Genomic DNA, 16903 nt, shown 5'->3' with positions numbered 1-16903 from the left:
ATATCAGATAAGATGTAATTTTCACATTTGAAGAAAGGCTTTTATAATTTAGATAACACTGTATAAGACATTTAATTCTCAAAGAAAAAATACAATTATCCAGTAAAATAAAAACATCATAATCAAGCAAAGGTTACTTCTGTGAGGTTCAACAACTCCTCTTTCGTGTGTGTGTGTGTGTGTGTGTGAAATCATCTTTCTCAATACTTAAAGCAGTATGAGATAGAGAAGGTATTCAAATTTTTGTTGTACGAACACTTTCACCAGGAAAGCCTTTTAATAAGTTAGAACACATTATTTACTTTAAAACCAGGTCAACATATCTTATATATTAACAAAATAAATAAACATAAGGCCTTTTTTAGTTGCAGATACTAACAAAGCACCTGGTTGTAGGGAACTTTATATGACAAGATTTCAAAAGTTAAATTCAAATTAAGGTCTACAGAATTAGCCCAGAGTTCTTCAACAATCAATGTATCCTTTGATGAGAGGAAACTGTTAACTTCATCACTGCCCTCTGCCGGTGGTATTATTTTCCTTTAATTTGTCTTCCATGTACTGAATATTTGCTTCACAAAATTACTTCTGACCTGCCTCTATATTTAAACTGTCTCAGCTAAAAATAGCCTAACCATCTGGAATTCCATAAGACTTACAGGGAAAAAATTGTGTTTCAATGAAGAGCTCTACATTGTTCAGAGTACACCTTCAGAGGTTATCTGAGTCTGATTCTAGAGGGACTCTGTACCTATCATTGCCTTTGAGTTCTCTTACAAATCTCTAAATGATAGATACCGATAGCAATGCAAAATAATTATTCACTATAGATGCAAATAAATTCTGTCAGGTAGAAATACAAATGACCTCCCTTCCTCACTGGAGAAAGAGCCTGTTTTGTATACATTTCCAAATTTTTTACAGTAGTACTGATCTAGAACTGTCTTTTTATAAACTCCCCTTTGATCTACTTGTAACATCTGACTGGTTCTCTGATTGACAATGATGTTAATACTTTAAAATTCATTCATTTTATACCTATATGAGATAATAATCTTTAACATTTGTCTATTTTATTTATTTATATATATATATATGTGAGATAAGATTTCACTTTTAAAAAACATTCTTTAACAGGCTGAAGCCAGACTACATTTTCCCCCCACAGATCAACTTAGAAATAAAATGATGTGGGCCTGTAGACAAAAAGATTATATCAAAAGGCAAAAATCATTTCCTTAGGACAAGTCTGTATTTACCAAATACTTAACATGTACTTGTTATGATCCTGACCAGTTTCATGTGGAAAGAATCCTATAAAGAGTTATGACTGTTTGCACTGTGATATGGTGCTGCTTAGAAGGGGGTTATTAATTAGGAAGGACGAAGAGAGAGAGAGAAGAAAGAGGAGGAGGAGGAGGAGGAAGGATAAAAGTTAAAAGAAGGTGAAATTAAAACAAAACAATCTTAGAAAAGTGATTAAATTCTTACACATTAATGGACAACTAACTTTCATCATTTATTTACAAAATGAATTAATTGCATAAGGATGATTGCTGTGAATACTGTGCTGACAGAACAGATGTAAAAGCTATCTCTGGAATCAGGTTTCTTCTAGAAGGGATACAACAATTAGGGGAAGAAGCAAGTAGCAAAAACTGACAGGAAATTTACTCCTGTTTTGTAAATCAACTCACAGTGGTTCACTAAGGCTTCTATGTCTCATTTGACCAATATGACAGCTACTACTCAGCTAACTTCAAAGTCTAAACAGAAAATGTAAAAATAAAAACTCGTTTTGAAGACATCATTATCTAAAATATAAAAATAAACTGAATAATGTTAGCTTTTTGATCCATTGAAAATACACAAAACATTATATATTTTATACTGAAGTTCACTTAAAGCTCATTACAATGTAAAATACTTCTTATATAATAATTTACTATTTACAAATGAAGCTATCACTTACTCAGAATACCAGTTTCTTTTTACTACACAAGCAGTAAAAAAATACAAACTTTTGAATTTGTGCTATAAATAAGGAAAACAACTGGTCACCCACAAGGCTCAGGAGATTTCTTGCATTGCCTTTCTTCCAGAATATGGGACCTTTCAAAGAAGCAAGCAAAGTAATTTCCTGTTGCTATTGAACTGTTTCTGACTCCTACCATTATGCCATCCAGCAGACATTTCAATCTGGAAGAAGGTAGAATTCTGGGATTGGGTAAAGGATTTGCTCGTAGCTTCAGAAACACAGGTTTACACAGTTAACTTGGAGGAAATTTTAAAGTGGACAGGGATCAGCTAACATACAGAGAACATGATAGGAAGGAAAAGGATTCAAGAGAAAAACCATGAGCCTTCAATAAAAATAATGATTAACAAAGATTACTACTTTGGCCAGAATAAAGTTAATACTTAGAGTTTCCATTATGTTTTACAATTACAATGGACTTGAAGACAGAGCGTGTAATTTAATGTACATAACAATCCTAACAATTGGATAAAAATACACTCATTTTACAGATGAGAAAGCAATACTCAGGAGTTTAACTTGCTCAAAATAATATAGCTTACAATGGGTAAAGCTACACTCAAAATATAAGTTGTTTTAGTAAGTCATTCATTCATTTATTCATTGATTTAATCTTGGTGTTTATATGCCTATCTCTCCTCAATATATCATAAATTTCTTTAGAGATTTTGATGCACCATTTTATTTCTATATGCAGAAAACTTGCAAAAAATGTGTTGAATGAGTGAATAATTTTACTTAAAAAAATAAAACATAAAATGAGAGTAGCAAAGAAATACGGCAGAGTTTTCCTTAGCTAAAGATGAATCAACCATAAGACAAACTTCATGATTTGAAAAAGTTTTAAGTGTATATCCGCTTTAATACAGATAAACGTATGCTTTATATACATGCAAAATTCCCTTACTATGCTATGCTAGATAGAATTTCTTTTCTTATACTTAAAAACCTTGGGCTGTGTTAATATAAAATGTTTTTTTACACTTTTGCCCCGAAAGTTATAATGAAAACACATTTGGCAAAAATTTTATCAAACCTTTCATTGTATTTGTGTGTATATCTGTATATCTGTCTAAATGGGGGGAAAAATGCATAATCCTTAGTATGATAAAAAATTCTCTGTGCTACAAATGCAACATTCTCAAAAGCCTATGTCCTGGTAACTATCATAATCCTTTAGAAATTGTTTATATTCTGATTAAAAATCACTGTGCTCCTATATTCCCACAAATAGTTCATATGGTAAAGAAATCAGTAAACTTACTTTTATGCGTAACATCTTTAACATTTGCTCCCCTTTCTGTGCTTGTGATTAAATGTAACATTTTGAAATCCCAAAGTTCTGAGAAAAACATAAATCCTTGTCTCACAGCTGCTGTTTGACTCTGGAAACACATGCATTTTCTTTTCAAGCATCTACCATCAAAACTCCCAAAGGGCTTGGACTGGAGAACACCTGCATCTCTTCATTTAGTTCCAATAACAGAGCCTAAACTCCAAAATTACAAAAATAGACGCTCTGTTCAGCTGTAGTTACATTTTGCCCCTAATTCCCGTGAACAAAAATGCTAGGAGCATGAAATCATTCAGGCAAGCTCTGTCATCAAGAGGATAAGATTTTTTGCACCAGAAGCCCAGTGGGAACATGATAGAAAACTGGCAGCAATCACAGATAAAGTACATAGTAAAGTCCTCGGGGAGCAGAGAGGAAATGTAACAAGATAGATGGGTATAATTTTTACACGTTTATGCCCAAACCACAAATGTGAATTGTCTTTAATTGCTACAATATATAAGCATTCTGACTCATGTATCCTGTCAAAAATACTAAAAATATAACTTCAAGGCAATTTACTTAATTCTACATTATGAGAAGAATTTTTTTGAACAACAACAAAAAACATTTCTTCCAAATTAAAATTTACAATCCAAAATATACTGTCTTCATTTTAAAGATTACTTAACAATCCTAACCAACCAACTAAAAATGGTGAAAGAAGAGTGTGTGTGTTTGCTGGTATACTTTAATCAGGAAAGAAAACTATCTCCCCAATTTAAATATGAGTTTCCAGAGAACAGAACTGTGACTGTCTTTCCCAAAAACTACAATCAAAAGTACATATTTCATGGGCAAAATGTAAAATAACTTTTAATACAGGCCAATCTAGTAAAGTTAAAACAATTTCTGAAACTGATTAAAACCAGGGAATAGAAAGTTCAGCTTAAACTATCTTATAACTTAAATTACATTTTAAGGTACAGTTGTTTTAAATAATTTTTATATATCCTCAAAATCATTAAATTCTATTTTTCTAGTATTAGAAAGAAATAGTTGTTTTGAGTTTTATATGTCAAAAGCAAATACACCATGTTCATCTTACTTGCACAAGTAACTACAGCCTGATTTTAAAAGATTATCATCTTCCTTAATGGTGAACAAAATCAATTAGATGAAATTTTCTAGGAATAAATGTAACATTCTGCATGTAAATTCATAAATTCATTAAAATTACAAAATACAAAACAGTGTCTTAACAGTAGCTTGTGTGAAAAACTCTAATTTCCAGCGGCACAAAAGTTCAAGACAAGTAGTAACTAAATAGAAGTTCACTATATATACCTGGAAAATACACCATAATTTGTGCTATGTGAAGGATTGTATTAAATTTTAAAAGAGACTTTTTCAGACATGTCATGGAATCATGTAGGCAAATCACATGGAAGTGAGTAAAATAAATTTATTGTTTATCCTGGACTACTCAGTTAAAAAAAAAAAAGTTCTGTGGAACATCTACGATATGCAGGGGAGAAAGAAGGTGCAATTAACCTAGTGCTAAAATTTTCACCATTAAGAGGTAAATAGCACCATTAACCGGAGAAGGCAATGGCACCCCACTCCAGTACTCTTGCCTGGAAAATCCCATGGACGGAGGAGCCTGGTAGGCTGCAGTCCATGGGGTCGCTAAGAGTCAGACACGAATGAGTGACTTCACTTTTACTTTTCACTTTCAAGCATTGGAGAAGGAAACGGCAACCCACTCCAGTGTTCTTGCCTGGAGAATCCCAGGGATGGGGAAGCCTGGTGGGCTGCTTGCTGTCCATGGGGTTGCACAGAGTCGGACACGACTGAAGTGACGCAGCAGCAGCAGCAGCATCAGTGCCATTAACTGAAATTGAATGATGGAGCATCAGGTGGGATGAGGGAAACTACACTGAGTTTTGCTTTAAACATGTTAGGCAACAGTAAAATATCCATTGGGCAATGGTCAAGAGGTGGCTGAAATTTGGAGTTTGGCTCTCAAGAGAAAATAAATGGACACACAGATAAATACACAGAGGGGTGGTTGCTAAACACACACACACACATACACACACTGTTGGTTAAATCAAATAAACAGAAGAGGACTGGTCACATTATCAGAAACAACATATACTTAAGATACAAAGGAAAGAAATGCATTTGAGGAAGGAAATGAAGATGGTTCAGTAAGGAGAACCAACAGACTATACTGCGCTAGTGTCAAGAATTCTGAGCTGTAATGAATGATGTAGAAGACAGGAGACTCCTGAGTCAAACAAAGGTCTATATTACTCATGGCCCAGCAAGCAGCATGAGTACCAACATATGTATTTATATCAGTTCCTTTTGCCCTCAAGTTTCACAGAGAAAAAAACAAAGATGTATCCGGGTAGATGACTGCACATGCAGTGGAATGCATTATAAGAAATGAATCCTGTACCTGAAACTAATTCAACACTGTAAATCAACAGTACTTCAAATAAAAAAGGAGAAATTAACCCTGTGTTGAGGAACCAGATCTTTTATAATGGGCAGTAAGCAGGCACTCCATTGGCTCCAGAGAGATACTGGATCTATCTGCCAGAACTGTTCACTATACAAATATCCTTTAAAAGCTAGTTCAGAATAAAGAGCAGTCATTGTTGCCATTCACAGTATGTACAAAACAGCAAAAGATATCAGGTGTTATAACTCCTGAGGGCCAAGAGAGAAAGAGAGATGAAGGTTTCAATGGAAAAGGTATGATCATACATAAATGCCAATGAAACATAAGATAATAAGTTTTGTCATGTATATATAGGGTTGATTCCCAGGTGGCTCAATGGTAAAGAATCCGCCTGCTGATGCAAGAGATGCAAGAGACACAGTTTGACAACTGAGTTGGGAAGATCCCCTGAAGAAGGAAATGGCAACCTGCTCCAGTATTCTTGCCTGGAAAATTCTATGGATGGAGGAGCCTGTTGGGCAGGCTATAGTCAATGGGGTTGCAAAGAGTCAGACACCACTGAGCACACATGTGCATGCACATATACACACACACGTGTGCATGCACATATTACACACACACATTATTTCATGTCACTTATACGACTAAGGAATGGAAGCTTCAGCCCAACAAACTGAGGACCTAATACTAATCACATCTGTTTAATAAAGAAAGATATTGGTAGGTATTCTCTCCAGTGGGGGTTAGGGGATGTGTGTGGATGTGGGTGTGTGGGTAGGTGTGTGTGTGCCTGGAAAAGGAGGAAGAGGAAGAAACAGGGAGAGAAGAGGGTAGATGGTTAACATGTATTACATTAAGAAGTTACTATTTATCTGTCAAATGCATTCATACCCTTGACCCTCTGTCATAATAATCCATTTATTCATTCATTCCATAAAAGATTTTCTAAGAATTCCCTATATGTCAGCAAATTTTAGGTACTGGAGATAAAATGATAAGCAGCCAGTGACTAACTCTGTCCTCTCAGAAATCACTGTCCAATGTTGAAAACAGACAGCATTCAAGTCACACAGCTACATAAATACTACTGTCATTAAGTGCTATGAAAGAAATATACAGTGAATTATGAAAATGAATGTAACAGAAATACTTAATCAAACTGGGAAGGTGAGAAGGGAAAAAGCAGCCTTCGGGCTTACTTGAAGATATAGTAAATGAGCTAGGACCTCAACACGAAGCTGAAACTCGAAGAGGGATAAGTTAAAGCGGTATGGACAGTTGTAAGAATCCCAGACAGGCAAAAAAAACAGAATATGCAAAATCATAATCACCACTGAGAAATTTAAAGAAGGCCAAGAGATCTGAAGCACAGAGAAAAACAGGGACATATCAAAAAGACTCCTAACACTGACTCATAAATTGGAATGATTGTCCTGTAAGTTCCCTTTGATCCCAAGCTAATAGTATTTTATAATCATTTTATATTCCTAAATAGCAGGCACTCAAAAATTTATTTATACATTAGTATCAGATTAACAAAGACTAAGAAAGAACTTTTTAACAAGCAGAACCTGCTATAAATCATAGGCAAAATATAGCATATAAAGAAGAGCTAAAGTTTATATTTAAAAAAAAGAAAAGAAAAAATGCTGAGAACCTATTTTTAAATATTTTACATACACGACTTATAGTCACCAAGTGCTTCTACTTCTGAAGGAAGTGAAGAAGAATCTAGTCTCTCTATTTATCTATACAAACATTAAGTAACAGAAATGCCACTGATTCCTGTGAATAATAGCAATGAATTCGGAAGGTGGGCTGCACTGGACTCCCAAGGAGCTTTTAGCTCCTTTGCTGGAATCAGCACCAGTCAAGTAGAGAAAGTGATCAAGGGGGGAGAAGGAAAAGAGAAAATGGAGTTGCTAAGACTTCAAACACAAAGCAATCCTGTGACACCATGGAAGTGTGGCTCTTTTGATAGTATTTAAGATGAAGTCAGGGCTTCCCAAGTGACTAAGCCATAGAGAATCCACCTGCCAGTGCAGGAGACAGGGGATCAATCCCTGGGCCGGGAAGATCCCCTAGACAAGTAAGTGGCAACCCACTCCAGTAATCTTACCTGGGAATTCCCATGGACAGAGGAGCCTGGCAGGCTACAGTCCATAGGGCCACAAGGAGTTGGACACAACTTCTTGTAACTAAACAACAATAAATATGAAGTAAAGAAGGAGATTCTCAAAGTTAAGAATGTATAAGGCTGGGTGGTACAATGTTTACAATATGGATGTTAAGAATAAAAGACACAATAATAAATAACCTGAGACAGTGGAAAAATATTATACAGTTAGAAGACCCATATTCAGATTTAAAGTCTGACTTGTTAAACATTTGGACAATTTCTGAGCCTCAATTTCCTCCTCTGTTAGACAAACTAAATTTGTTGTGCTGAAAACAGTCTTGTTCTGTAAACAAACTGAAAAACTTACATGCAAGTGATTTATAAGTTGCAAAACATTGTGTCCATAATAAGTTTTATTAATACTGTTAATACTTATTTTAGTCAATTATATTTAATCCCATTTAAAAAGCTGTCTATTTTCTCACTTTCTAAAGTCACTGCCGAAAAACTCTGCCTCTTTATCCTGAGTGAGCTTCTCTCAAAACTCACTTCCTAATATATTCAATAATATTCACAACATGATCTGCTTCCCAATTTCAATAACCCACTTCAATTTAGAAACATATGCACAAAAGCAGTTGTCTTCCATACAGGATGCCGTGATAATCAGAAGCCAATTAGAATGATCACCAAACTCCTCTAAAATACACCATTTGCCACATTCCAAAACCTCTCATTCAAATTATATAAATCAATGGGAAAAGCACATTAACAACCTCCTTTGGATGGTCTGTCTCTAAAAAAGACAGCAGGGATTACTTGTGCTTCCCTTAATCGTTCATCTAGAAGAGTTCAGAATTCTATCCAGAATCTTTTTCTCCCCCCTGAAGCAAACATCAGTAATGACTCATTGGGTGCTCCAGCCTCAAAAACCAAAGAAAAGCAAATACAATCATCACTTACTTGCTCATTCATTCAGCAAATATTTGTTGATAGCCTACTATGTGTGGGATATTGTTCTAGACATTAGGAATACATCTGTGATCAAGAAAAACAAAAAATTCCAGCCATAATAAAACATTAAATTCTAATAGCAGGAAAAAAAAAACTCAACAAGACAAATCAGTAATATATATACTATCACAGAGTATGATACGAGAAACTTTAGAATAGTAAGAAAACAAAATGTGTTAGTGTCAATGTGTGTTTAGTTGCTAAGTCCTGTGAGACTCTTTTGCAACCTGATGGACTACAGTCTGCCATGTTCCTCTGTCCATGGAATTTTTCAGGCAAGAATACTGGAGTAGGTTGCCATTTCCTTCTCCAGGGGATCTTTCTGACCCAGGGATCGAACCCTTGTCCCCTGCATTGGCAGGCAGATTTTTACCACTGAGTATGCACATATATGCAAACAAGAGAGAAAAATGTTTTTATATACAGTGGCTAGGAAAGAACTTGCTAAAAGGGTTATATTTCAATAAACTTGTAAAGGATTATTAATAAATTATTTCTTCATTTAAAATTTATTTACAACTTGTTTATACCATCAGTCATACACACACACACACACATACACACACACACACACACACACACACACACTGATAAACACACACCCTCTAAACTTTTATTACCGGAACATAAGATTAATATTGTTTTAGAAATAGCTTTTAAAAAAAATACTTATGAGCTCTCTCATTACCATATCATAAATACCTAAGCCATGAATGTGGGTGGCAGTTCCCAAGATGGATGGAAAATTTAAATTTAAAAATACCCTAAATAAAGTATATGAATGTAGTTTAACTAAAAACACATTACATTTTAGGATTAAAACACACCCAAGGAATATCTTCAAAGAACCAAATGCATGGTCATATTAAAATTTTACATGCAAATCCATAAACATATCACTAAATGTAACACTAATGTTGAACATTAGATGAATCTCCTTAACAGTAGAAAAATATAAAATTTTATCTTAGAACAATCATATGTATAATTTTTACAGTACTTTACTTTTATATAAAGGTTCAAAATGCAAATATATATACTGAGATCCTGAATATGCATTTAGATTACAAAGAATAATACAAATACAGTTATGAGAAAGATCAGAGTATTATCTAAATATGCTTGACTCGGTTCATTCTAGTGGTACACATGGCAAAACAAAAAAAATGAAGAGCCCCTATCCTGTGTAGGAATATGCAGTAAGGACTTCCATGGTGGTCTGGTAGTTAAGAATCCACCTTGCAATGCAGGAGACACAGCTTCAAACTGGTTGGGGAACTAAGATCTCACATGCTACAGAGCCACTAAGCCCATGAGCCACAATGAAAGATCCCGCGTGACGCAACAAAGCTCCTGCATGCCTCAACTAAGATCCACACATGCAAATAAATAATTTATTTTTATTTTTATAAACTGTTAAACAAAAAGCATATGCAATAGATTCTAGTAAGCTTAGTCCCTTCTTAGGTATAAAAATTCTAACCAGATGGTCTGGTCATTCTAATAACATTTTAATGATTTGAAAACAAAACCTACCAAAAACTACTATTTGGACAATTATAAAAAGGAGATTCTCCAAAAGCATATTCAAAGAATATGATTAAATAGGTATTTAAAAAAAGCATGATTTAACCACCAATCATTTTGCCCGATGCAGGGGTAGGTGATCCACAAAGGCTAAATCTTGCCCACCTCCTGTTTTGTGAATGAAGTTTTACTGGAACACAGTCACACCCATTCATTTACCTATGGCTATTTTTGGTCTTCCTTGGTGGCTCAGTAAAAAGAATCTGCCTGTAGTATAGGAGACCCAACTTTAGTCTCCAGGTTGAGAAGATCCCCTGGAGAAGGGAATGGCTACCCACTCTAGTATTCTAGTCTAGAAAAGCCCATGGACAAAGGAGCCTAATGCTGCAGTCCTTGGGGTTGCAAAGAGTCAGACAGGACTAAGCAACTAACACTTCCACTTTTTCACAGCTTTTTTTGTGTGCTAAAACAGCACAATGGAAACAAAGCCCATATGGCCCATAACGCCCAAAATGTTAGTAAAATGTTTACCAAGCCCTACCTTAAACTACTGGTAAAGTCTTCTACCCATAAGGGATAGGTAGTGGCCTCATCCTTACATTTTTTTCCCTTAGGGTTCCACACTCAGCCTCATCAAGATGAAAATGTCTTTGTGAGGAGATCTCTTCAAAAGAATGTTGATTCAGGGGTTCTCAGACTCACCTTTCAAATACTAATTTCCAGTTTCTAGTGTGAATGCCATTCAGCTACAAATGTTGCTCATATCAAATTCTGCTTTCAAATGGTCTTGCATCACTGCATATGTACATTGCTTCAAATATTCACTCCATATAATCTGTCTTCAGTTCAGTTCAGTCACTCAGTCGTGTTCGACTCTCCGCGACCCCAGGAATCGTAGCACACCAAGCCTCCCTGTCCATCACCAACTCCCAGAGTTCACCCAATCTCTGTCTAGCTAATTACAAATCTTTTCATGGTTTCTACTTTGAACTTAGTCAAAGTGAACTTACTTTGAACTCATGTTTAATGCATTTCCTATAAGCTACAGTATTTGTTACATATTGTTAATTGAGCTCTACTCTTACGGAGCTATTTGAAATCACCTCACTGGCCAATTAATTCTAAAGAAAAAATTCAGCCCACTGAATGGGGGCTGAAGAATATCTTTAAGAACATCTATCTAGCTATCTTATTTCCAGTATCATTGTCTTGGCTTTACTGAACTCACTGCTGACGTCAGGCTCTCCTTACCACACCTCTTTATCCCCAGGCTTCACTGATCCTTCTAATATCTCCTCTCAACATGAGAGGTGTGGATCTGCTATTACGGTAGTGAATAAAATGAAATAGATAATATGACATGAAATAAAATGAAACAGAGGCAAGGAGCTTCTCCTGCGTTTTTTCCTTTGTTATACCATCAATATCTTTTCCCTCCTGTAAATACACAGAACGCTGAATCCACTATTTCAACATGGCAAACTATGGGTCACAAAGTACTACTATCCCAAGAAAAATATTTTCTCTTTGCAATGTTTTAAATTTCTTTTACTCCTTTCTATGTATTACATAATATATTTTAAAACTCAGTTGGATTTAGTACTGGCAGTAGCTGAACCTGAAGGTTAACTGTTATACATAAAAAGAAATTATCTCTTAATAAAACAGGATAAAATCATTATTGTTTGTAAACACATCATTTTTCAAAAATGATACAAAATACTTCATTTGAATTTTCAAAGAGGATAACTGCAGGGTGTATCCCAATGGACACAAATGAAAAAAAGAGGAAGAATGGACGAAAATGAGGAGTGAGGGAAGGGGAGGTAAGGAAAGGAGAGAAGGAAAGAAAGAAAGTGCCTTTTTAAAAGTCTTGCTGGAAAAGAAAATTCAAAACAAGTGAATACTGGTGTACTTACCAGAACTGTGGCAGTAGTCCATACACTGTGGAACCTGGACTGTGAAGGCTATCAAATCTGGAGCTAAAAGAGATTCTGGCTTTCTGCTCTCATTGAGCCACTTGCTGCTATGAAGGTCTTTAGTGTCAGAAGGACCCTGAAGCAATGGAATCAACTTCTCTTTTCCACTGTCACCTGAATAGACAGATGTATGAAAAAGAAGGTTATCAAAAAAAATATATAGGAGTAGCCTGCAGATGCTTGATTTTAAAGTATACTAACAATATAAAATTTCTATTTACACCTGGTAATTTTAGCAGTACATTTAGTTATATTCTAAAAGTATGACTGATAAAAATTAAATGCGTTTTTAACTCTTAAAATGTTTTAGTATTTAGTTGATAAATGTAGAACACATTCAGAAAAGCATGTAAAATAAAACAACATGAACACACTGTATTGTAAATATTAAAGGGAATCTGTACCTCTTTAAACTTATCTAGACATTTAATCCACATTGGAAAAAATTAAATAACAAATAGTTTAAGGAAAATACTATGAAATCAAGTATTGGAAGGAAAGCAAAGTCAATTACAACCTTAAGTTGAAAAACAGCTGGGGTTTCTGTTTAATTTCATTATACTAGCAACATTTTAATTTAATTTTTAAGTGTCATATACATCTATATCTCCTATTCCACCCCAAAAAGTATAAGACTAAACTTTCCTTTAATTTTTCTTCCCTCATAACCATTCTTAAAACTACGCAATATTTTTTTCTTAAGTAAAAATTAATTTATTAATGTCAAGAAGTATTATCCTGGCACAATTAACAATTTTTTTCAAGTAAAATAAAAATATTTAAAACCTCTGATTCACAGGAACAATGAGTAAATTCTTGTTTCAGTAACGCTCCTTGTAAAATGCAAGGCCAATTCTCCTATACAGGCAATAAAGTTTTACACGGTCCAGCTGCACATACCTGGGGCTTTGGCACAAATTTTTATTGATCCCACGGTCCCAGAGGCACATTTGACCAATGATGTGCTGCAGTACTTCAATTCAACATTCTGGATTGAGCCCTCAAGAGTTGGCAGGGGATTCTTAGATTTCACACCTAATAAAAGAAAACTGCAAATGTACTAGCCGATTGAATTTAAATAATTTTTATACTCCTTCACCGAGGCATTTAAACTTAATTATACTTTAATTATCTACCTCAGATGTTCTTACAGTATTTGTGTTAGGCTTCACAGTTTAGTGTTTCGGAGGTAAAATGATGCAACTTTAAAACAAACAGGTTGAACTCTTAAAACTATACTTATGCAAATTTTAAACAAACAGTTGTTTAAAAATATGGATACTGAAAAAAAATCACATTTGGTTTTAGAATACAGATTAAGATGTTCACTTTGAAACAAATTTAACTTATAAACTGACTTTCACTTATGCAGACGCATTAATTTAAGCATGAAATTACCTATATAAACAGACTCCAAAATATCTTGGTTAGGTAGGATGCAAAGAGAGAAACAAGATAGCTCAAAACAGCTCCTAAGTTAAAATACAATAGCTTATAAGCAAAATCGATATGCCAGCTGTAGCCAAAAGAAACCAAAGTGATTCTATACCAATTAACAAAAAAAAGTGAGCATTATCTTTTCTACTGTATGCTACTTGCTGAAGGACATAAAGCACAGAAGCAAACAATTACCATGACATAACTAGTAGGGAAAACGTAATTCAAAGAGGAGAAACTCATTTTGGCCCTGAAGCCTAGGTAAGAATTCAAAAGGCAGAGAAACCTTAAGAACGTTACACTAACATTATTGTAAACCATAAAAAAATGATGATAATGTGAAGAACTCTAATCCATTAACATATACCAAAGGACTTACTGTGTGTTATCCACACATTTTATTCTATCCTCAAAACAGGGTGGTAATAAAAATGTCATTCTCTCATTTTTACAAATTGGGATACAATGGATTAGAGGAGTTCAGTCAGTAATTTTCTCTCTGCACAGTCCTGCAGCAGAGGAAGAGCTGACACAATTTGATCTTATCACAGAAAACTTCATCCCTCATTTCACCAATACTCATGAAAAGAGGCTTTCTTTTCCCCATTCCACATTCCAATCGAATATGTATCATCCTTCACATGTGAAACTTCATGAAGCAGAACTAAGTATGAAGAATTAAGAAAACTATGAACTTTTATGACAGATATATTAAACATACCAAAATCTTTGATTTCAAACTCCCGTGTGTTCAAGAAGCCCTATACAGTCTTTGTGAGATGTGGCCCAGGAAGCCTGCAATTTAACTAAAACACTACATGGTTATCCACTAGTTAAAGGACATCATCTTGAGAAACATCTCTCATATACTAATCTTTGCTTCAGAAGAACCTCTAAATTTGCTCATTTCTATTTGACTGTTACAAGAACATGTAACAATTGGTTGCTATTTCTCAGTATTCACCATTTGAACCTATTATCCTCATAGCAGGAGTCTAAATGCTGTGTACTTAGATCTTTTCTATGATTTTATCAGCTTTTATCAAAGTCTCCAAATCTATAACCCAACAAACTTAAGAAGCTGTATTTCAGAAAGTTAAACAATGCCTACAATATGACATAAACATAGTAGTAACAGTAATAATAGTAATAACAGCAGCAGCAGTAGTGCTAATTATAGCACCTAACACACTGAGCACTTAAAGTGCCATGCACTACATTTAATTTGCTATTTTTACTCATATCAAAAGAAAAAAAAAAAGACCTAGCTATTACTATTCTATCTCATATTCAGGAAAACCAAAGTTTAGAGAAGGAAGGATTTTGCCCACGCTCAAGTCAGAAAGTGAGGAGGCTTGGATCACATTTCTGCTCATAAGAAAGGAAGCTAAGCTATCTCAGCATATTTAACATCTACTGTGGATGCACAAGTTATAGTCAGTGATAATTTACCCCGCTCCAATCATTATGTTCAGTGATGAGAAAGATACAAAATGTAGTAATACCTTATTCTAACTCAAGCACCCACAGTCAGACTCATTCTATACCAGTTTTTTGGGGGAAAAAAAAAACTTGAAGAATCTAGATAATAATCAGGAGGCAAGAGCTAATGAAAGATTCTCTCAAGGGTTAGAATTGAAAGAGTTCAGTTGGCTGCAAAACTAAAAATACATGGATAGACAAACATGGCTTTAAAAAAATTACTTTATAAACTGCTTCTTTCACAAAGTTTACACCAAGTTTAGGGCTCTACCTTGACTCTCAAATGAAAGGTCTAAGTCTTTGTTAATATCTATTGTGTGCTGTATATATTGATAAGATTCTGAAGTCTTATCAGAAGAGCTGTAATGTATAACACAGGGAATTATACTTGATATTATAATAATCTAATAATCTATATTATAATAATAGAAAATAATATATATATCTGCATCACTGTGCTATATACCTGAAATAACACTGTAAATCAACTATATTTCAATAAAAAATAACTTGAAAAGAACTTGCCTGAAATCTCTTCTGATAAGAATGACATACATGAAAACAAAAGAATGACATATATGTATAAAGCATCTTATTTTAGATTACAACTATCAAGAATTTACTTCACTTTTTTATTATCATTAAATTTCTCAGGTATTTTAAAATGTTTTATAAACTGAAACATCCTGCATAGTTTCTCCTTAAGAAAATTTTTTTCCTAAAGTAATTTTTTTTTAATTGCTTAACCTCAGAATTTTTAACAGATAATTATAGTCATCTCTTGATACACTTCAACAATGGAGAAAAGCTGCTAACAGAAAAATAACCTTAGTAATATAAATTATGAACCTTAAGTGATATGATGTGTCAATATGGTTCATCAGTTGTAACAAATATACCACCCTGGTGAGGGATGTCAATACTGGGGGAGGCTATGTAAACTGGACCACTCTGGTGAGGGATGTCAATATCAAGGGAGGCTATGTAAACCGGTACGGAGGCACAAGCTGTATTGAAAACTTCAGACCTTCCCTTCAATTTTGCTGTGAACCTAAAATTACTCTAAACAAGAAATCGTATTCATAAAACTAATTTAAAAATAAACTTGGCTTCTTTCCACTCTACCATCAAACCAAAATTTGTAAAATACCCCAAATACATGTACTAGGAAGAGATAAAGGAACAAAGTCTTGGCACTGAACAATTCATGGCACCCCTCACACTGTTGTCAAGCTACATGAATGCTGTTTCCTAAAATTGTGAAAGGAAATCTTCCTCTTAGGAACACGAAATGCTGAAACAAAAAGACTAAAAACTCTGAAACTGAAAAATCAAGGCTACAGTATTATGTATTTAGTAGTTATATGGCTTAAGGCAAGCCACTATTAATTACTGTTTCACGTGGAGGCCAAAGACAGCAGTTATTGTTTAAGGTATTTAACTCTGAGAAATCTGAATTTAGGGAAGAGGTGCAAAATTTTGGACAGTTGTATAGTCATCTGATATGAGTCAACAGAACAATTATAGACAGTGACAGTATCTTATAGTTGAAATAATGACC

At 34.4% G+C, this 16903-nt stretch overlaps 1 protein-coding gene across 9 annotated transcripts in view; it reads right to left on the bottom strand.

Annotated features, from left to right (window-relative positions):
- The window catches only part of VPS13B (vacuolar protein sorting 13 homolog B), a 786697-nt gene that overhangs the window by 558855 nt on the left and 210939 nt on the right, over positions 1–16903 (bottom strand). For all 9 annotated transcript variants that reach the window (XR_001919125.1, XM_018058289.1, XM_018058286.1 and 6 more), the window contains 2 exons: positions 13324–13458; positions 12364–12537 (listed from right to left, as the gene is read on the bottom strand). Coding sequence is in view for 8 of the 9 variants with exons in the window: in XM_018058289.1 (XP_017913778.1) it covers positions 12364–12537; positions 13324–13458 (309 nt within the window). In the remaining variant the exon portion in view is untranslated. The remainder of the gene's footprint in view (positions 1–12363; positions 12538–13323; positions 13459–16903) is intronic.

Source organism: Capra hircus, chromosome 14, assembly GCF_001704415.2.
Source record: "Capra hircus breed San Clemente chromosome 14, ASM170441v1, whole genome shotgun sequence".
Lineage (NCBI taxonomy): Eukaryota > Metazoa > Chordata > Mammalia > Artiodactyla > Bovidae > Capra > Capra hircus.
Note: the sequence above shows the minus strand (reverse complement) of the source record. Positions and strands in the feature narration are given on the sequence as shown.